Source organism: Bufo gargarizans, chromosome 2, assembly GCF_014858855.1.
Source record: "Bufo gargarizans isolate SCDJY-AF-19 chromosome 2, ASM1485885v1, whole genome shotgun sequence".
Taxonomy (NCBI): Eukaryota; Metazoa; Chordata; class Amphibia; order Anura; family Bufonidae; genus Bufo; species Bufo gargarizans.
The window spans coordinates 702616551-702638531 of NC_058081.1; the positions used below are offsets into that span (position 1 = coordinate 702616551).

At 45.1% G+C, this 21981-nt stretch overlaps 1 protein-coding gene across 1 annotated transcript in view; it reads right to left on the bottom strand.

Moving 5' to 3' along the window:
- Positions 1 to 21981, bottom strand: part of ANO7 (anoctamin 7) — a 61821-nt gene that overhangs the window by 33679 nt on the left and 6161 nt on the right. Inside the window, 13 exon segments of the mRNA XM_044278595.1 lie at positions 9466 to 9563; positions 9808 to 9862; positions 10004 to 10115; positions 12797 to 12899; positions 13249 to 13347; positions 13571 to 13708; positions 13901 to 14044; positions 14119 to 14215; positions 14302 to 14392; positions 15769 to 15934; positions 16259 to 16369; positions 16456 to 16513; positions 17794 to 17930. Coding sequence (XP_044134530.1) covers positions 9466 to 9563; positions 9808 to 9862; positions 10004 to 10115; positions 12797 to 12899; positions 13249 to 13347; positions 13571 to 13708; positions 13901 to 14044; positions 14119 to 14215; positions 14302 to 14392; positions 15769 to 15934; positions 16259 to 16369; positions 16456 to 16513; positions 17794 to 17930 — 1409 coding nt within the window.

A 21981-nucleotide genomic window follows, 5' to 3' on the forward strand; every position in this document is an offset into this window, starting at 1 on the left:
GATCCGATCCATGTATCCATGGATCCGTAAAAAATCATGCGGATGTCTGAATGGAGCCTTACAAGGGGGGTGATCAGTGACAGGGGGGTGATCACCCTGATCACCCCCTGTCATTGATAACCCCCCTGTAAGGCTCCATTCAGACGTCCGCATGTGTTTTGTGGATCCGATCCATGTATCCATGGATCCGTAAAAAATCATGCGGATGTCTGAATGGAGCCTTACGGGGGGGTGATCAGTGACAGGGGGGTGATCACCCTGATCACCCTGATCATCCCCTGTCATTGATAACCTCCCTGTAAGGCTCCATTCAGACGTCCGCATGTGTTTTGTGGATCCGATCCATGTATCCATGGATCCGTAAAAAATCATGCGGATGTCTGAATGGAGCCTTACAGGGGGGGTGATCAGTGACAGGGGGGTGATCACCCTGATCACCCCCTGTCATTGATAAACCCCCTGTAAGGCTCCATTCAGATGTCTGCATGTGTTTTGTGGATCCGATCCATGTATCCATTATTCCGTAAAAAATCATGCGGATGTCTGAATGGAGCCTTACAGGGGGGGTGATCAGTGACAGGGGGGTGATCACCCTGATCACCCCCTGTCATTGATAACCTCCCTGTAAGGCTCCATTCAGACGTCCGCATGTGTTTTGCGGATCCGATCCATGGATCCGTAAAAATTATACGGACGTCTGAATGGAGCCTTACCAGGGGGGTGATCAATGACAGGGGGGTGATCCGGGAGTCTATATGGGTGATTACCCCCCTGTCATTGATCACCCCCCTGTCATTGATCACCCCCCCTGTCATTGATCACCCCCCTGTCATTGATCACCCCCCCCCGTAAGGCTCCATTCAGACATTTTTTTTGGCACAAGTTAGCGGAAATTTTTTGTTTTTTCTTACTAAGTCTCATATTCCACTAACTTGTGTCAAAAAATAAAATCTCCCATGAACTCACCATACCCCTCACGGAATCCAAATGCGTAAACATTTTTAGACATTTATATTCCAGACTTCTTCTCACGCTTTAGGGCCCCTAAAAAGCCAGGGCAGTATAAATACCCCACATGTGACCCCATTTCGGAAAGAAGACACCCCAAGGTATTCGCTGAGGGGCATATTGAGTCCATGAAAGATTGAAATTTTTGTCCTAAGTTAGCGGAAAGTGAGACTTTGTGAGAAAAAAACCAAAAAAATCAATTTCCGCTAACTTATGCAAAAAATAAAAAATTTCTAGGAACTCGCCAGGCCCCTCATTGAATACCTTGGGGTGTCTTCTTTCCAAAGTGGGGTCACATGTGGGGTATTTATACTGCCCTGGCTTTTTAGGGGCCCGAAAGTGTGAGAAGAAGTCTGGGATCCAAATGTCTAAAAATGCCCTCCTAAAAGGAATTTGGGCCCCTTTGCGCATCTAGGCTGCAAAAAAGTGTCACACATCTGGTATCGCCGTACTCAGGAGAAGTTGGGGAATGTGTTTTGGGGTGTCATTTTACATATACCCATGCTGGGTGAGAAAAATATCTTGGTCAAATGCCAACTTTGTATAAAAAAATAGGAAAAGTTGTCTTTTGCCAAGATATTTCTCTCACCCAGCATGGGTATATGTAAAATGACACCCCAAAACACATTCCCCAACTTCTCCTGAGTACGGCGATACCAGATGTGTGTCACTTTTTTTCAGCCAAGGTGGGCAAAGGGGCGCATATTCCAAAGTGCACCTTTCGGATTTCACAGGCCATTTTTTACAGATTTTGATTGCAAGGTACTTCTTACACATTTGGGCCCCTAAATTGCCAGGGCAGTATAACTACGCCACAAGTGACCCCATTTTGGAAAGAAGACACCCCAAGGTATTCCGTGAGGGGCATGGCGAGTTCCTAGAATTTTTTATTTTTTGTCACAAGTTAGCGGAAAATTATGATTTTTCTTTTTTTTTCTTTTTTCCTTACAAAGTCTCATATTCCACTAACTTGCGACAAAAAATAAAAGATTCTAGGAACTCGCCATGCCCCTCACGGAATACCTTGGGGTGTCTTCTTTCCAAAATGGGGTCACTTGTGGCGTAGTTATACTGCCCTGGCAATTTAGGGGCCCAAATGTGTGAGAAGTACCTTGCAATCAAAATGTGTAAAAAATGGCCTGCAAAATCTGAAAGGTGCACTTTGGAATATGTGCCCCTTTGCCCACCTTGGCAGCAAAAAAGTGTCACACATCTGGTATCGCCGTACTCAGGAGAAGTTGGGGAATGTGTTTTGGGGTGTCATTTTACATATACCCATGCTGGATGAGAAAAATATCTTGGTCAAATGCCAACTTTGTATAAAAAAATGGGAAAAGTTGTCTTTTGCCAAGATATTTCTCTCATCCAGCATGGGTATATGTAAAATGACACCCCAAAACACATTCCCCAACTTCTCCTGAGTACGGCGATACCAGATGTGTGACACTTTTTTGCTGCCAAGGTGGGCAAAGGGACCCACATTCCAAAGTGCACCTTTTGGATTTCACCGGTCATTTTTTACACATTTTGATTGCAAAGTTCTTCTCACACATTTGGGCCCCTAAATTGCCAGGGCAGTATAACTACGCCACAAGTGACCCCTTTTTTTAAAGAAGACACCCCAAGGTATTCCGTGAGGGGCATGGCGAGTTCCTAGAATTTTTTTTTTTTTGTCGCAAGTTAGTGGAATATGAGACTTTGTAAGGAAAAAAGAGAAAAAAAAATAAATCATCATTTTCCGCTAACTTGTGACAAAAAATAAAAAATTCTAGGAACTTGCCATGCCCCTCACGGAATACCTTGGGGTGTCTTCTTTCCAAAATGGGGTCACTTGTGGCGTAGTTATACTGCCCTGGCAATTTAGGGGCCCAAATGTGTGAGAAGTACCTTGCAATCAAAATGTGTAAACAATGGCCTGCAAAATCTGAAAGGTGCACTTTGGAATATGTGCCCCTTTGCCCACCTTGGCAGCAAAAAAGTGTGACACATCTGGTATCGCCGTACTCAGGAGAAGTTGGGGAATGTGTTTTGGGGTGTCATTTTACATATACCCATGCTGGATGAGAGAAATATCTTGGCAAAAGACAACTTTTCCCATTTTTTTATACAAAGTTGGCATTTGACCAAGATATTTTTCTCACCCAGCATGGGTATATGTAAAATGACACCCCAAAACACATTCCCCAACTTCTCCTGAGTACGACGATACCAGATGTGTGACACTTTTTTGCTGCCAAGGTGGGCAAAGGGGCACATATTCCAAAGTGCACCTTTTGGATTTCACCGGTCATTTTTTACACATTTTGATTGCAAAGTTCTTCTCACACATTTGGGCCCCTAAATTGCCAGGGCAGTATAACTATGCCACAAGTGACCCCATTTTGGAAAGAAGACACCCCAAGGTATTCCGTGAGGGGCATGGCGAGTTCCTAGAATTTTTTATTTTTTGTCGCAAGTTAGTGGAATATGAGACTTTGTAAGAAAAAAATAAATAAATAAAATCATCATCATTTTCCGCTAACTTGTGACAAAAAATAAAAAGTTCTATGAACTCACTATGCCCATCAGCGAATACCTTAGGGTGTCTACTTTCCGAAATGGGGTCATTTGTGGGGGTTTTCTACTGTTTGGGCATTGTAGAACCTCAGGAATCATGACAGGTGCTCAGAAAGTCAGAGCTGTTTCAAAAAGCGGAAATTCACATTTTTGTACCATAGTTTGTAAATGCTATAACTTTTACCCAAACCATTTTTTTTTTGCCCAAACATTATTTTTTTATCAAAGACATGTAGAACAATAAATTTGGCGAAAAATTTATATATTGATGTCGTTTTTTTTTGCAAAATTTTACAGCTGAAAGTGAAAAATTTCATTTTTTTGCTAAAAAATCGTTACATTTTGATTAATAACAAAAAAAGTAAAAATGTCAGCAGCAATAAAATACCACCAAATGAAAGCTCCATTAGTGAGAAGAAAAGGAGGTAAAATTCATTTGGGTGGTAAGTTGCATGACCGAGCGATAAACGGTGAAAGGAGTGTAGTGCCGAAGTGTAAAAAGTGCTCTGGTCATGAAGGGGGTTTCACCTAGCGGGGCTGAAGTGGTTAAATAGGCCACTCTGTGTTATCCTTATGCTGCTGCCACCTCCACACTATATCACCTTGCCACTCTGTGGTCTCCTTATGCTGCTACTAAATCTACACTATGTCATATTACCACTCTGTGGTCTCCTCATGCTGCTGCTAAATCAACACTATGTCACTGGGTCACTCTGTGGCCTCCTAATGCTGCTACCACCTCGCCACTCTGTGGTCTCCTCATGCTGCTGCCAACTCACAACTCTGTCTCTGGGCTACTCTGTGGTCTTCTCATGCTGCTGCCACCTCCACAGTCTGTCATTGCGCCACTCTGTTGCCCCCCCATGCTGCTGCTGCCACCTCCACACTATGTCACCTTGCCAGTCTGTGGCCTCCTCATGCTGCTGCAAAATCAACACTATGTCACTGGGCCACTCTGTGGCCTCCTCATGCTGCTTCTGCCACTTCTACACTATGTCACCTTGCCACTTTGTGGTCTCCTCATGCTGCTGCCATCTCCACGCTATGTCAGTGGGTCACTCTGTGGCCTCCTCATGCTGCTGCCACCTCCACACTCTGTCATTGTGCCACTCTGTTGCCTCCCCATGCTGCTGCTGCCACCTCCACACTATGTCACCTTGCCAGTCTGTGGCCTCCTCATGCTGCTGCTAAATCAACACTATGTCACTGGGCCACTCTGTGGCCTCCTCATGCTGCTTCTGCCACTTCCACACTATGTCACCTTGCCACTTTGTGGTCTCCTCATGCTGCTGCCACCTCCACGCTATGTCAGTGGGTCACTCTGTGGCCTCCTCATGCTGCTACTGCTGCCACCTTTACACTGTCACCTTGCCAGTCTGTGGCCTCCTCATGCTGCTGCTAAATCAACACTATGTCACTGGGCCACTCTGTGGCCTTCTCATGCTGCTTCTGCCACTTCCACACTATGTCACCTTGCCACTTTGTGGTCTCCTCATGCTGCTGCCACCTCCACGCTATGTCAGTGGGTCACTCTGTGGCCTCCTCATGCTGCTACTGCTGCCACCTTTACACTATGTCACCTTGCCAGTCTGTGGCCTCCTCATGCTGCTGCCACCTCCACACTATGTCACCTTGCCACTCTATGGCCTTCTCATGCTGCTGCTAAAGCAACACTATGTCACTAGGCCACTCTGTGGCCTCCTTATGCTGCTGCCACCTCCACACTATATCACCTTGCCACTCTGTGGTCTCATCATGCTGCTGCCAACTCACATCTCTGTCTCTGGGCCACTATATGGTCTCTTTGTGATGCTGCCACCTCCACACTCTATCATTGTGCCACTCTGTGGCATCCTCATTCTGCTGCTGCCACCTCCACACTATGTCATCTTGCCAATCCGTGGCCTCCTCATGCTGCTGCCACCTCCACACTATGTCACCTTGCCAGTCTGTGGCCTCTTCATGCCGCTGCTAACTCAACACTATGTCACTAGGCCACTCTGTGGCTTCCTCATGCTGCTGCCACCTCAACACTATGTAAATGGGCCACTCTGTGTTATCCTTATGCTGCTGCCACCTCCACACTATATCACCTTGCCACTCTGTGGTCTCCTCATGCTGCTACTAAATCTACACTATGTCATATTACCACTCTGTGGTCTCCTCATGCTGCTACTAAATCAACACTATGTCACTGGGTCACTCTGTGGCCTCCTAATGCTGCTACCACCTCGCCACTCTGTGGTCTCCTCATGCTGCTGCCAACTCACAACTCTGTCTCTGGGCTACTTTGTGGTCTTCTCATGCTGCTGCCACCTCCACACTCTGTCATTGTGCCACTCTGTTGCCTCCCCATGCTGCTGCTGCCACCTCCACACTATGTCACCTTGCCAGTCTGTGGCCTCCTCATGCTGCTGCTAAATCAACACTATGTCACTGGGCCACTCTGTGGCCTTCTCATGCTGCTTCTGCCACTTCCACACTATGTCATCTTGCCACTTTGTGGTCTCCTCATGCTGCTGCCACCCCCACGCTATGTCACTGGGTCACTCTGTGGCCTCCTCATGCTGCTACTGCTGCCACCTTTACACTATGTCACCTTGCCAGTCTGTGGCCTCCTCATGCTGCTGCCACCTCCACACTATGTCACCTTGCCACTCTATGGCCTTCTCATGCTGCTGCTAAAGCAACACTGTGTCACAAGGCCACTCTGTGGGCTCCTTATGCTGCTGCCACCTCACACTATGTTACCTTGCCACTCTGTGAATGGTCAAAAATCTGGTAACAAATGTTCAAAAATCTGGCAACTAAAATTTAATGTTGATAAGTGCAAGATAATGCACCTGGGGCGTAAAAACCCAAGAGCAGAATATAAAATCAGTGATACAGTCCTAACCTCAGTATCTGAGGAAAGGGATTTAGGGATCATTATTTCAGAGACTTAAAGGTAGGCAGACAATGTCATAGAGCAGCAGGAAATGCCAGCAGAATGCTTGGGTGTATAGGGAGAGGCATTACCAGTAGACAGAGGGAGGTGCTCATGCCGCTCTACAGAGCACTAGTGAGACCTCATCTGGAGTATTGTGCGCAGTACTGGAGACCATATCTCCAGAAGGATATTGATACTTTGGAGAGAGTTCAGAGAAGAGCTACTAAACTAGTACATGGATTGCAGGATAAAACTTACCAAGAAAGATTAAAGGACCTTAACATGTATTACTTTACTGAGAGAGTAGTGGATGCATAGAATAGCCTTCCTGCAGAGGCGGTAGCTGCAAATACAGTGAAGGAGTTTAAACATGCATGGGATAGGCATAAGGCTATCCTTCATATAAGATAGGGCCAAGGGCTATTCATAGTATTTAGTATATTGGGCAGACTAGATGGGCCAAATGGTTCTATGTTTCTGTGGCCTCCTTATGCTGCTGCCACCTCCACACTATGTCACCTTGCCACTCTGTGGTCTATTCATGCTGCTGCTGCCACATCCACACTAATTCACTTTGCCACTCTGTGGTCTCCTCATGCTGCTGCTAAATCAACATTATGTCACTGGGCCACTCTGTGGCCTCCTGATGCTGCTGCTGCCACCTCCACACTATGTCACCTTGCCAGTCTGTGGCCTCCTCATGATGCTGCTAACTCAACACTATGTCACTGGGCCACTCTGTGGCTTCCTCATGCTGCTGCCACCTTAACACAATGTAAATGGGCCACTCTGTGGTCTCCTCATGATGTTGCTGCTGCTGCCACCTCCCCACTATGTCACTGGGCCACTCTGTGGTCTCCTCATGCTGCTGCTACCTCAACACTATGTCATTGGGCCACTCTGTGGACTTCTCAAGCTGTTCTCCCACCATCCCCACTCCATGACTGGGCCACTATTTTGCCTTTCTTGGCCTGGTTGACATCATCATATATTTGACCCTTCTTCTGATCTGTCAGAAGGAAGGAAAAATGAGACGCACAATGGATCCTGTCTGTGTAGCAGCTGTAAGGCCTGCATGGTGCATCAGAATTGGCTTAAGATTTGGTAGCCAAAAGCATTAGTGCGTACAAAACACAGAAGACATGCAAATATTTCATTCAATATTCCATCTCTGTTTTGGATCCACTAATGTTTTTTTGGGCTTTAGCAATACTGATGGATTACTGACCAAATGCTGACCGAGTGAAGGCGGATGCTCAACAGACAGGATCCGTTTTTTGGGGGATTACTGTTCTGATGGATCAGAGGAAGGGCAAAATAATCAGTGACGTCAACACAAACTTACTGCTCTCCACTCTGTCAGGTGGACTCTACTTGTATAAGCATTTAATACAACAGGTCCTCTAGAAATCTATGTGGAATTAGCTGACGACGGTATAGTAGGATCTTGAGCCTCTGCACGGCTCTTTATAACTGGCGCTAACATCGACCTGTAAGGCTGAGTTCACACTGGAGTTTTTTGGTCAGTTTTGGCCCCGTAACTGCCCAAATAAGTGAAGTGTGCAGTTATTCTAAGAGCAACGACTGTCATACGTCATACTGACTCACAGTATTGTTTCACTACCACAGCAGACTCCCTATGCGTGTTACTGCAAGGCACAGTGTTCTACACCAATATACAGGCAGGAAACAGCTGTTTTTTTATGCGATTCGCCGCAAATAAATTCGGATCTAATCTTTTCTGAAAATTCGTCGAACCTGCCAAATCGAATTTTTTAGAAATTCGCTCATCTCTACTCCCTAGCGTCACTTGCAAAACTAGGGTGGCTCATCCCCGTCATGGCCTGCTATTACCTGCTCAGCCCGGGGAGATGCAGCAGCAGCCATGAGTTGATCAGGAGCGACATGGGTGCTGGGGAGCAGGGTAAGTATAATCTATATGAGGGACCTGGGCATTGGGGGCATGTGTTAGACTTTGGATAACCCCTTTAACATGCGATCATCTGATTTAACATTGCAGCCTAGGGGAGGTTCACTATGGCTCCATAGAAAGTTTGGCTATGACAGGCCTCGAAGCCTTCAGAAGACCTGGATAGTTCATCAGTATCTGATCTGTGGGGGTCACAGATTATGGGACACCTGAACTCCGCCAATCAGCTGTTTGAGAAGGCACCAGCACTCCTGTGAGCGCAGCAGTCTTCTCTCACCTCACCAAGCACAGTGTCGTACATTGTATAGTGGCTGTGCTTGGTATCGCAGCTCGACCCAATTCACTTCAATGGGGCTGAGCTGCGTCTAGGCCACGTGACAGATGAATGTGACGTTGGCCTAGGCAAAGCTATAGAAGGCTCAGCACCACAGCGAGCACTGGTGCCTTCTCAAACAGCTGATCGGTGGGGGTCCCAGGTGTTGGACCACCACTGATCAGATACTGATGACCTATCCAAAAGATAGGTCATCATTAAAAATACTCTCAGAAAACTCCTTTAAAGGGCTTTTCCAAGAGTAATGATGTTTTAGCAAGTGCCTGCAGCCTGCCCTCTGAAACATAAGATTCATGCTTACCTGCTCCTTGCAACTCTGGTCCTCGGCATTGCCTCTGCAGTCTCCATCTTCCAGTCCCCGCACTGTTATCTTCCGGCAGTGCAAGGGCATGGTCACATGAACCGCTCCAGCAAATGACTGGTTTCATTGGTAAAATGATGCATGTGGCCAGAACACCGTTGAAGTCAGGCATTGCCTAGAGTGGTGCAGGTGACCATGCCCATGCACCGCCAGAATAAAGCATTGCAGGGATTGTGCCGAGGAACGAAGCGGCGTGGAGCACGTAAGTATGAATCTTCTATTTTAAGGGGCAGGCTGAGGGCACTTGCTGAAAAATATTATTATTCTTGAAAAACCCTTTTAAAGGTTCGATGGGTCCTGGAAAACCCCCTTAATGCAGTGGATGGATTATTGTGGAGCAAACTTACGGTACGAGAAATTCCTGCACATTGCTGACAATCTGCTTCCCAACCATTATAATGAAGAGCTGCTGAGCAAGTTCTATGAGACATCCGCCAGGACCGCACTGCCACAAGACAAATACGTACATGTCAAGTTAAAGGACAACTCTACCCATCATGTTTAATAACGTAACAATATACAGTATGGTATGTTGATGAGTCTGGCATTCAAGAGAATGGTCTGGAGAGAAAGCAGACCCTGCTCTTTAATCCCAAACAAATGATCTGTGAGGTCGGTTAATGGAACATTTACCAGATACAACAGGGAAATAAAAGAAATGAAGAAGGGTCTGTTCCCTCTCTACTCACGTCTTCATTTCTCATGCCCATCAGTTTGCCGTACTCCCCGGGATATCCCACAAATCTGAAGAACACAAACAGACACATCTCAGGTTCGTCACACGTTACATCTACTCCGTGTTACATTGATTGTTTTTGGAAATCCCATTCACACACTGCGGCAGAAACCCTCCAGGGGATATTTGGCCCTCTAGAACCATCTCACCTGCCCTTGAAGAAAGCCACATAGAACGGGGATGAGTAGAAATTCACAAACTGGAAGATAAAAACTTTGAAGGTGAAGGCGTCTTCATGCAAGGACTGAGTGCGATGCATCTCTGTGAGGAGGAATCACATCAATGTGTCAGCCACAACCATTCATTGCAGTAAAACATTCAGCATGTATGGAGTGTCCCTTTGGGGCTTCTGTCACCCCACTAAACCGTTTCTTTTTTTTTTGTTTACTTATAATCCCTATAGTGCGATTTCTGCATACATAAGCTAAATAATCATTTCGGTTCAGTAGAATTTGTTAAAAACGTAATTTTAAAATATGCAAATTACCTTGCTACCAGCAAGTAGGACGGCTACTTGCTGGTAGCAGCCGCATCCTCCAATCCTAAAGATGCCCCCTCCGCATGTTGATTGACAGGGCCAGGGAACGGGATCGTTCTCTGCTGGCCCTGTTTGAATTCAAAATCTCGCGCCTGCGCCGTACCTGTCTTCAATTGGCGCAGGCGCACTGAGAGGCGGCCGCTCGCTCGGCCGCTCCATCCTCAATGCGCCTGCGCCGGGTGTAGATGTGACGTCATCGGCGCAGGCGCATTGAGGATTGAGCGGCCGAGCGAGCGGCCGCCTCTCAGTGCCCCTGCGCCGACTGAATACCGTTACGGCGTAGGCGCGAAATCTTGATAGCAGACAGGGCCAGCAGAGGACGATCCCGTTCCCTGGCCTTGTCAATCAACATGCGGAGGGGGCATCTTTAGGATCGGAGGATGCGGCTGCTACCAGCAAGTAGCTGCTCTACTTGCTGGTAGCAAGGTAATTTGCATATTTTAAAATTACGTTTTTAACAAATTCTACTGAACCGAAATGATTATTTAGCTTATGTATGCAGAAATCGCACTATAGGGATTATAAGTAAACCAAAAAAAAAACGGTTTAGTGGGCTGACAGAAGCCCTTTAATATGACAGATGTGCAGCATGTCCTGTTATATGGGCCTGTCTCCTTCTGTCTGCAGGTGAAAACATCAGTGCGGTGGGGGCTGCCATGTGGCCTGAACAAATGCAACCAACATAGGTCCAGGTCCTGGTGTTTGACCTGTTGGCCGTCTGCGTCTTTTCTGATATTGACATTCGCTCTCCTGTATTTACAGAGTGCTAATAAAAGTACAGCACATCAGCAGCAAAAATCTGACAGCAAACAGAGATCTTGACAATGGTGAAGAATTAAAAAATATATATTAAATCTGCAGATTGTCTCATTATGCTGGTGTTGATATTATTAATTAGAATCGGGGCAAAAGAACGTCTGGGATTTGTAACATTCGTTGCAGTTTTAACAGATGTAAAGAGTTTATTGGAGATTCTGCAGAGACGCATCCAAAATGCTGCAGGACGAGGGCCGGGTCCCCGCAGAGCAAAGCTATATAAAGGAACAGGGTCTACGGTAAATCATCACATTCCCAGCAGCTGCCACTGATGCAGTTATTGAGCCTCCAGCAACATCGCTCATTGCACATCCAGAGTATGTAGCGCCCTCTAAAGGCCTGTCACCCTTGCACTGCACATAAATAATATGCAGCTCCCCCTACAGGTTAAGATGATGCGGGGACATTAGAATTGACATTTGGTTACAAGAAGGTGACACCGTGCTGTTACATATCACACACACGTGTAAGGGATGCAGTAGGCTCAATTCTCATAATTCTCATGTTTATCTGTCAATTTACGGGAAAGCTGATAATTTATGGTGCTACAATTACTCAACTGTTCTCCAGCATCCGTCCACAGCTCAGAATGATTGTAAGAATATAGAGTGTAAGCTCCTGTGGTGCATGACTGATGTGTCAATGTCATTAATTTAAATATTAGGAATTCTACCAGATCCACATGTATACTACTCCCCCATTAACTATCAAATGTATACAACTCCCCCATTATCTATCACTTGTGTACTACCTCTCCATTATCTATCACATGTATATTACTCCCCATCATTTATCACGTGTAAAATACTCTCCCATTATCTATCACTTGTATACTACTCCCCATTATCTATCACTTGTATACTACTCCCCATTATCTATCACTTGTATACTACTCCCCATTATCTATCACTTGTATACTACTCCCCATTATCTATCACTTGTATACTACTCCCCATTATCTATCACTTGTATACTACCCCCCATTATCTATCACTTGTATACTACTCCCCATTATCTATCACTTGTATACTACTCCCCATTATCTATCACTTGTATACTACTCCCCATTATCTATCACTTGTATACTACTCCCCATTATCTATCACATGTATACTACTTCTGATGATCTATTACAATTATACTACTCCCCCATCATTTATCACATAAACTCCCCCATCATCTATCAGGTGTATATTACTTCTCATCATCTATCACATGTATACTACTCTCAAATTATCTATCACATATACTACTCCACATCATCTATCACATGTATACTATTTTCCAATCATCTATCACATGTATACCACTGCACATTACCTATCACATATACTACTCCCCATCATTTATCATATGTATATCACTTCCCATCATCTATGACATGTATACTACTCCTCATGATCTATGACATGTATATTACTCCCCATGATCACATATTTACTGGATCTATTTCCTCATTCTCTACCACATGTATACTCCTTCCCATCATCTATCACATGTATTCTATTTCTACATGATCTATTACATGTATACTACTCCCCCACCATATAATACATGATTATGTACTAAATACATGTGTACTTCTCACCCCAGCGGGTTAGCTTCTCAGCCAGTGAGGTGTAGACCTGACTCATTAGAAGGATAAGGACTAAATTCACCATTGAGCTGCTGATATTTGCAATGTTTCCAGCCTGAAAATACAGAAAACAACAAAATACAAAAATCACTAAATGGAGCAGTATATAACCTCATTTTGATCAGTGAGGCCATATACAGATCTACTCATATCAACAGCACCATATACTCTGCCATCCATATCAACAGGACCATATACTCTACCACTCATATCAGCAGGGCCATGTACTCTGCCATTCGTATCAATGTGGCCATATACAATACCATCAATTACAACAGCACCATATACAACGCAACTCATATCCATGGGGCAGTATATAACACCCACTTATCAATTAAAGAGCCTAAACAGCTGATACTTGAGAACTTTGGTGAGTGGGGTCCCTGGTTGTGCCCAGGTCATACCTGTGTCATGAGGATGCTGTTTCCTGTGTGATACATCATCATACTGACTATCCCCCTATACATGATGACCGACACCAAGAAGATCATGACCACGCAGAGCTGTGAAGAGGAGAGAAGTTGACAATTTCTCCTAGACCCTCTATCTAGCTGAGGCCACCTCCTTCTTATCCTGGCAAATAAAATAACTGATGACATCACTACTGGAAATGTATGGGTGATGATGTCATATCCTGCGGGTTGTATATCTTAGAAGGGCACTCCAGATACCTACAAATCAAAATATTGACACATATATACCAGTTTACACGTCATATTGTCTCACCATGATCACAATCACCATGGAACCAGTGAGGATCCTAGAGAGACGGTCCCTCTGTGGAAAATACGGTTCTTTGACCCCAGTAACTGGGTTCTGCTCCATTTGAGGTGCCATCGCAGCAAACTCTGGACGGGGACGTTCCTTGTTAAAGAGAGAAAAGAAATTGATATGAACGTCAAAGAAAACATTGGGATAAGTGTGGTCCTTGAACATTGTGGCACCAAGTCCATGGCATGCCAGTGAATAGAAATGTTACCCTACACCAGTCAGGGATGACATGAAACCACACATCCACCGGTCAGCTACACAGAGACTCATCAATTCTCAATTCACCTCATCTTCTTGGAAGTCCATGCAGTCCCAGTGATGAGCCAACGTGGCGTTCTTCCTCTTCCAGTATTCCAAGAAGGTGACTGCCCAGAAGGACATGAAGATGCTGAAGAACACAGTCCCAGGGTGATCAAACAGGTAACCGACCTGAAGAAGGCACACATATTATAATGCCAAACCCCAGGAATCAGATGACTGTTGGAAGTGACCAGAAGACGTACCTTGGCCATGGGACAGATCTCGGAGATATACCAGTTTTTACAGGTGTCACATAAGGGACACATCAGGTACTTCTCCTCACTCTGACATATCTCCTGCCTGTGGAGCGCAACATACAGTTTTCTGTTAATCTTCTGTCAGTATCACCCACTGGGTTCAAGACTTGTTGATGCTCTCACACTCACGCTGCTCTGTTAGTACCCATTGTCAGGACACCAGAGATGAAGACACACGTCCCAATCACAGCAGCTGGAAGCAACCAGGCTGTGTAGAATCCTAGAAGACGAGGAGAAGAGAAGGACAATATATAAATAATGCCAACCATCATGATGATGTCCTCCCCGATATGAGCAGCTTTCCACAGTTGCAGACAATGGAGTGGGATGACTACGGAGTAAAGCCACTGCATGCCACTCCCACTCCCACTTTTTTCATTTGGGAGTCTACATTGTCGTTCATGCATCCGCAGGTTATTTATGGTTTTCCAGACTGCACCAACAAATGTTTTGGCAGCGGTTTCCACACAGACACACAGGACACCGGCAAGAGTCTGCTCCTGCTTTAGCGCTATTTAATGGGGCTGAACCAAAATCGGGTCCTCGTAATGTGCGTCAAATGCACATGGTAAGCAGATGAGATTGTTACACATGTGGAAATTGACCTGTTTTGAAATCAGCAGCATGCTAATTGTTTGTGCAGATTTTCAGTGCAGAAGTGGGGCAAATCCACATCAAAATCCGCAGACTTTGGTAGGGAAATGCAATGAACACCACACGAAAATCCACGCAAAAAATCGACATAAACTACAATGCTGTATGTTAATGTCTTGGCTGTGAAATCCATAACAGAAATTTGAGACTGACCCTCGAATTTCTGCAGCGGACTACCAGCTTGTCGTGTAGTTTCTCTGACTGCGGATTAGCCAAATTCAATGGAGCTAGTCCACTTGTTAACACCTGGCACACTTTCCATGCAGAAACCAAGCCAAAAAGGACATCTTCCTTCGTATAAATGACAAGCTAAAAAGTTTAAGATCTCCCTTCAGAATACTGGAAGAAAAAAGTGAAGACAACAGAAAAATTCACATCCTGTGAATGTTATGTCTGGATCTGGTGCGGTTGTACTGGAGATGTTAGCGCCACCCAGTGCGAGTTTCATGTCATTACAACAAAATAAACAGGATCTAATAAGGACTGGGAGCTCTTAGGGCTGTGTCCCCCGTGCCCATGCTAGCGTTCTGCAATGCACAGGCATCATTTGTGTTCACGCCATTTGAGGATGTGGACCCCCTGACTTGAATGGGTCCTCGATCCACAAGAGACGGTCTGCACTGCAAAAAATAGGACATGTTTTATTTTTTTGCCGTGCGAAGGCACAGACCAAAATCCCACTGAAGCAATTCGTAGTGCTTCCATGGGCTTCCGATCTGTGCCTCTCCTATCGCAAAAGATAGGTGAAGTCCTATCTTCGGTCATATCTGGCAGATGCGGACCCATTCAAGTCAACGGGTCCACCACGGAGTGCACACGGCCAGTGCCTGTATATTGTGGACCTGACCATTTATGGTCCACAATGCGGGCACTGAACGCTTACACTTGTGTGCATGAGCCCTAAGTCTGCAGAAATCTGTACTTAGAATATATTATATGTACCCAGCCAGGCGAAGTATATAGCCACCTTCTCCCCAAAATACTCCCGAATGTGGTCCAAGGGCTGATACTTATACCACTGAGACCAGTGGGACCAGTACTGGAAGAGGATCTGGCGCGGGTTGAGGCTTTCTGGGGCCACCTTATAGTCTGGTAGCTCATAAGGACCCTGTAATAAGATGATAATGGATTAGTTGCATCAAGGGATGTATATTTTTACATTGTATTTTCTACAATGCAATGAAGGAACGGTACAAATAGTCTTTGAAAATCTGAATTTGTCTACAGCTCCTATGCAGAGCTATGTGAGTCAATGTACCCTGCAGTCATACCGCCATCCATCTGTCCTCTTCTCCCTGCTATACTACCAAATGTGCATACAGTAAGAAGTAGAGGACAGATGGAAGTATGCCGGGACAATCAGACTGCACAAGGTTGTTTTGTAGGCTGCTCCCATGTAGTAGACGCATAGCTCTGCCATGGAGCTGCTCACCTCATGAAGGGGGAACGCTGCTGTGTATATCCCTTCCTTTATCATCCGCTCAATGCCGACCTCTGCGTGCTTGCGTTTCCCATACAGAGTGCGTGAAAGGATCTCATAAAGCTGAAGAACAAAGGGGGGGATATGGGGAAAGTTACCAGCGAGTTCAGCAGTCTGAACAATGCTGCACCGCATAGCTATCCACTCACAATCCGGCTTCTTTGGGTGTTTGTGAAATACGTTGCTTGACACTCACTGCCCAGAAACCTGAGGACAAAAAATGAAGGAAATGATTCAGAATCTGCAGAATATAGAGCCGGATAATAAAAATAAAACAACTTCTAGAATCTTGTGCAATTGGAATGTATGATCGATAATCTGAATGCCCTTTTAAAGGTGTATTTAAACCAAAGTCTGCACCAGCAGAATAGTGAGTGCAGCTCTGGAGCATAATACAAGATGTAACTCAGGATCGGTACAGGATAAGTAATGTAATGTATGTACACAGTGACTGCACCAGCAGAATAGTGAGTGCAGCTCTGGAGCATAATACAGGATGTAACTCAGGATCGGTACAGGATAAGTAATGTAATGTATGTACTCAGTGACTGCACCAGCAGAATAGTGAGTGCAGCTCTGGAGTATAATACCGGATATAACTCAGGATCAGTACAGGATAAGTAATGTAATGTATGTACACAGTGACTCCACCAGCAGAATAGTGAGTGCAGCTCTGGAGTATAATACAGGATGTGACTCAGGATCAATATAGGATAAGCAGTGTAATGTATGTACACAGTGACTGCACCAGCACAACAGTGAGTGCAGCTCTGGAGTATAATACAGGATGTAACTCAGGATCAGTACAGGATAAGTAATGTAATGTATGTACACAGTGACTGCACCAGCAGAATAGTGAGTGCAGCTCTGGAGTATAATACAGGATGTAACTTAGGATCAGTACAGGATAAGTAATGTAATGTTTGTACACAGTGACTCAACCAGCAGAATAGTGAGTGCAGCTCTGGAGTATAATACAGGATGTAACTCAGGATCAGTACAGGATAAGTAATGTGTGTACACAGTGACTCCACCAGCAGAATAGTGAGTGCAGCTCTGGAGTATAATACAGGATGTAACTCAGGATCAGTACAGGATAAGTAATGTATGTACACAGTGACTGCACCAGCAGAATAGTGAGTGCAGCTCTGGAGTATAATACAAGATGTAACTCAGGATCAGTACAGGATAAGAAATGTAATGTATGTACACAGTGACTGCACCAGCAGAATAGTGAGTGCAGCTCTGGTGTACAGGTTGTAACTCAGGGTCAGTATAGGATATGTAATGTATGTACGTAGTAATTCCACTTTTACAAGAACTTTATATTCTCTATTATAGCAATGTGTATTGGAATGTGATGATTTATAACAGTTTTCGTTTTTGCTGTGATCTTCGCTAGTCCCTATTCTTTTGATTATATTTGCAGTTGTCAGATTTTCTAAACATCACCCATATAGCATAATAAAAGTCAGATCCCCACTCACCTCTGCAACTTGGACTTGCGGAACGCACAGGTGTAATAATCCAGCGGTTTGTTTGGGACGTGCTGGTACATGGGGTTGGGAAGGTACAGCTTCTGGAGAAATCTGTCTGATGTGTTGTTATCTGGATTTGCCTGAGCCTGATGGAGAACACAAGAAATGGCTGGAAAAAAGTATTAAGAAGACAGGGGCAGAAGAGATTGTCTAGAGTCTCCCTGGATGGGAAACAGAGATTTAAGATCTAAATTTTACTACCGTGAAAACCCATTAGGGGCCACATTTTAAAATATATATATATTGTTTCTTGCGTATGAGGATTGGAAAGTTTTTACCGCATCATATATATAGTATTTCCTGTTGTTTAAAAGAGCTGGATTTTCTTATCGATTTTTACAAGTTCAAAGAAACAGCCGTGTCCAGGCTGGTGTCCGTGCTGCAATTTTCCCTTTTTTTCCATTATATATATAATGATACCTTTCTTTTGTCTGCGTGTTAAACTGCTGCAAAGATATCAGCGTTTTTCTTCATATGCAAATGAACGCGTTGGCGCACCAGGGGGTGAGGCTGAGTCCTTGGAGCACTGCTTTTCTAATCCTGTGCTCTGCACACTGCCCCCTCCCTTGATTGACAGAACTAGACATCAGCATGCTGAGCGCAGAGCTGTGTCCTAGCATATACATATCATGTACACTAGTTACTATAGCTTTACCATGGTGAATAGAAAGCTAATCCATATTACTGGTTTGTTCACAATATCTCTTATATTATAAAAATGAGTTTCTGTCTGTCCCGACGTCTGTCTGTCTGTCTGTTCTTTATGCGCGACCAAACGACTGGACTGATCTTCACCAAATTTGGCACACAGGTACATCAGGTGTCCGGGAAGGTTTTAGACCGGGTCTCAGCTCTCTAGGACTTACCGTTCCTGAGACATTCCCAAAAAATGACCTGCATTAGCCAATACAAGCCTGCAAGTCTTTCTCTTCAAATCCCAACTGCCATACACACGGTCACATGTCCCTTATCAGCCAATAGAAGCTCATAGGCTTAGTCTACACATACACCCAGTTTTACTCCAGGTTTCTATAACAACCCAGCCATTTTTCTTCACTGCTGTAGGTCAGCTTTAGGCTAGGGCTACACGACAACACTAAGTTGCATGACACATAAGGCACAACTACACTGCTGCATGCATCCATCTTGGATGGATTTTTTGCGACTGTCGTGTCGCAGTCGCAGCATGTTGCATGTCGCAGTTTGACACCATAGCCTATCATTATAAAAATTGTTGCACGACATTGGTGTGACAAAATGCCACACGACACATAGTCATGTAGCCTTAGCCTTAAAGAGAAGGTCACTGTTAAGGGGGCAGGGGCCACTATTAAAGGGGCAGCTACAGTGGAGGTCATTGTTAAAGGGGCAGGGGCCACTATTAAAGGGGCAGCTGCTGTGGAGGTCACTGTTAAAGGGGTGGGCACTGTGGAAGTCACTGTTGAAGGGGCGTTCACTGTGGATGTTACTGTTAAGGGGGTGTTCTGCCAAATCTCTATACCTTGCCAAAAGTCTATACCGGAAGTGACGCGGCCGCACCGGAAGTGAAGATGCCGCCAAGGAATCAGCTGGAGCAGGGTGTGCGCAGCGTTGCGCAAGCGCACATCCACCGGCTTAGCAAAGAATTATTGCAGCGCCGCGATAGAAGTACTTCGTACACCGCGCATGCGCACTTAGGGGTAAATAGATTTTGCAGCGCAAAATGTTTCATCAGATATCCCTACCCCTGAGTGCGCACGCGCCCACAAATCATCAGTTGCAGTTCAGCTCTACTATGTGGTGAGCTCGGTATCCAACAGTCAGCTCTGCGGTAAGGATGAACTGTAACTGATGATGTGTGGGTGCGTGCGCACTCAGGGGTAGGGAGATCTGATGAAACATTTTGCGCTGTGAAAACACATTATGGATCTTCCAGGCCTGCGGAAGTTCCAGATGAAACGCCACCGGATTGACAATGGCCGAGATTTTCTAAGGGCCAATAAATATTGGACCCAATTTCCCAGAGGGCACCTTCAGGTTAATTTTTTTAGTGGACAACCACACCAAATCACCCACACACAGGTCCGGACCAGTCAAACATCTCTTGTCAGCCATTCGTTTATATCTTTCACCCATTTTTTTCAAATTAACTTAGTTGACTCCTGCCTAAGGTTATTCAAGGCAATCTCAGCTAAAGACAAGAACGAGGACCACTCATCCTGATTCTCCGCAACAAAACACCTCAAATAGGTCTCCAGGTTTTGGTTAGTACGCTCAGTTTGACCATTCAACTGAGGATAAAAAGCCGAAGAGAAAGACAACTGAATACCCAGACGAGAACAAAACGCCCTCCAAAACCTGGAAACAAATTGTGTTCCCCTATCAGACACCACATCAGAGGGAATGCCATGTAATTTCACAATGTTATCAATAAAAACCTGCGCGAGAGTTTTCGCATTGTGATAACCTGATAATGGTACAAAGTGAGCAATCTTGCTGAAGCGGTCCACTACCACCAAAATCACAGTTTTCCCAGAGAAACTCTGCAAATCAGTAATGAAGTTCATGGAGTGTGAACCACTTTCGCGTGTGCACAGGTCTCACAAGCTGCTACATAACCCTCAACACTTTTACGCAACCCCGGCCACCAGAATCTACAGTGGATCTACTTCCAGGATGTCCCGCAAGGACAGTATCATGATGTGCCTTGAACACCTTGTATCGCAGTTCAGAAGGAACAAACAACTTGCCTGGAGGACAAGAATCAGGTGCCTCCTCTTGAGCCCCCAACACTTCCGTCTCCAGCTCGGGGTAAAGAGCAGAAACCACCACCCCCATAGCCAAAATCTGAGCGGGGACCTCCGAATCCCCCTTCCCCCTGAAAGCTATGTGACAACGCATCCGCTTTGACGTTTTTAATCCCATGGCGATAGGTGACCACAAAATTGAACCTGGTAAAAAACAATGACCATCTAGCCTGCCTGGTATTTAAACGCTTTGCAGATTGCAGGTAAGCCAGATTCTTATGGTCAGTAAATACTGTAATCGGATGGGTAGCCCCTTCTAGCCAATGATGCCACTCTTCAAAGGCCAATTTGATGGCCAACAATTCTCTATTCCCAACATCATAATTTCTTTTGGAGGCCGAGTGTTTCTTGGAGAAAAAAGCACACGGGCGCCATTTGCTAGGAGAGGGAATCTGCGACAAGACTGCTCCGACTCCCACTTCTGACGCGTCAACCTCCACAATAGAGTTGAGTTGAGACACATCAGATTGCATCAGAATGGGAGCAGAAGCAAAACATTTCTTAAAGAGGACCTTTCACCAGAATAAAACATCTAAACTAACTATACAGACATGTAGAGCGGCGCCCAGTGATCCCCCTGCACTTAGTGTTATACCTGGGCACCGCTCCGTTCTCCCGTTATAGCCCCCGGTATCTTCATAGTTAGGCTCCACCCAGGGGAACCTGCCGGCGTCTCATTCTCCCATGCTGTAGCGCTGGCCAATGACAGCGCTCAGCTCATAGCCTGAGAGGCTTTTTTCTCTCTCAGGCTATGAGCTGAGCGCTGCGATTGGCCAGCGCTACAGCATGGGAGAATGAGACGCCGGCAGGTTACAGAGCAATATGTGTGTAGCAAAAACAGTTGGAACATACAAACTCCATGCTGCTGCTGTGTAGGGGGGTATGACCCCCACAAGATTTATTTCCAGGTAGCAAGGGATGTGTATACCAAGTTTCGTTGAAATCGATGGTTGTGTTTTTTAGTGATCGTGGAACATACATACACACACACACACACACACATATATATACAGTACTTCCTTATTTATATGGAGAGAGATTTTTTTCTCTGCTTTAATTAATGTGTGATAAAAGGCTATACTCCAACTATATTGAGAATAGAGGTATTCTATACTTAGAAAGCTAATACATATTACTGATGTCCTTATAATCGTATATTGTGCCTTTAAATAAACCAGTAATATGTACTAGCTTTCTAAGCATAGAAACCCCCTATTCTGATTTTCGTAGGGGTTTTACAAAATCAGCACTCCAAGGATTCAGTCCTTCCCTCTGGTGCTCAAATGTGTTAATTTTTATATGAAAAAAATGCAGATAACTCTGCAGCTGTTTAACATACAGACAAAAGAAA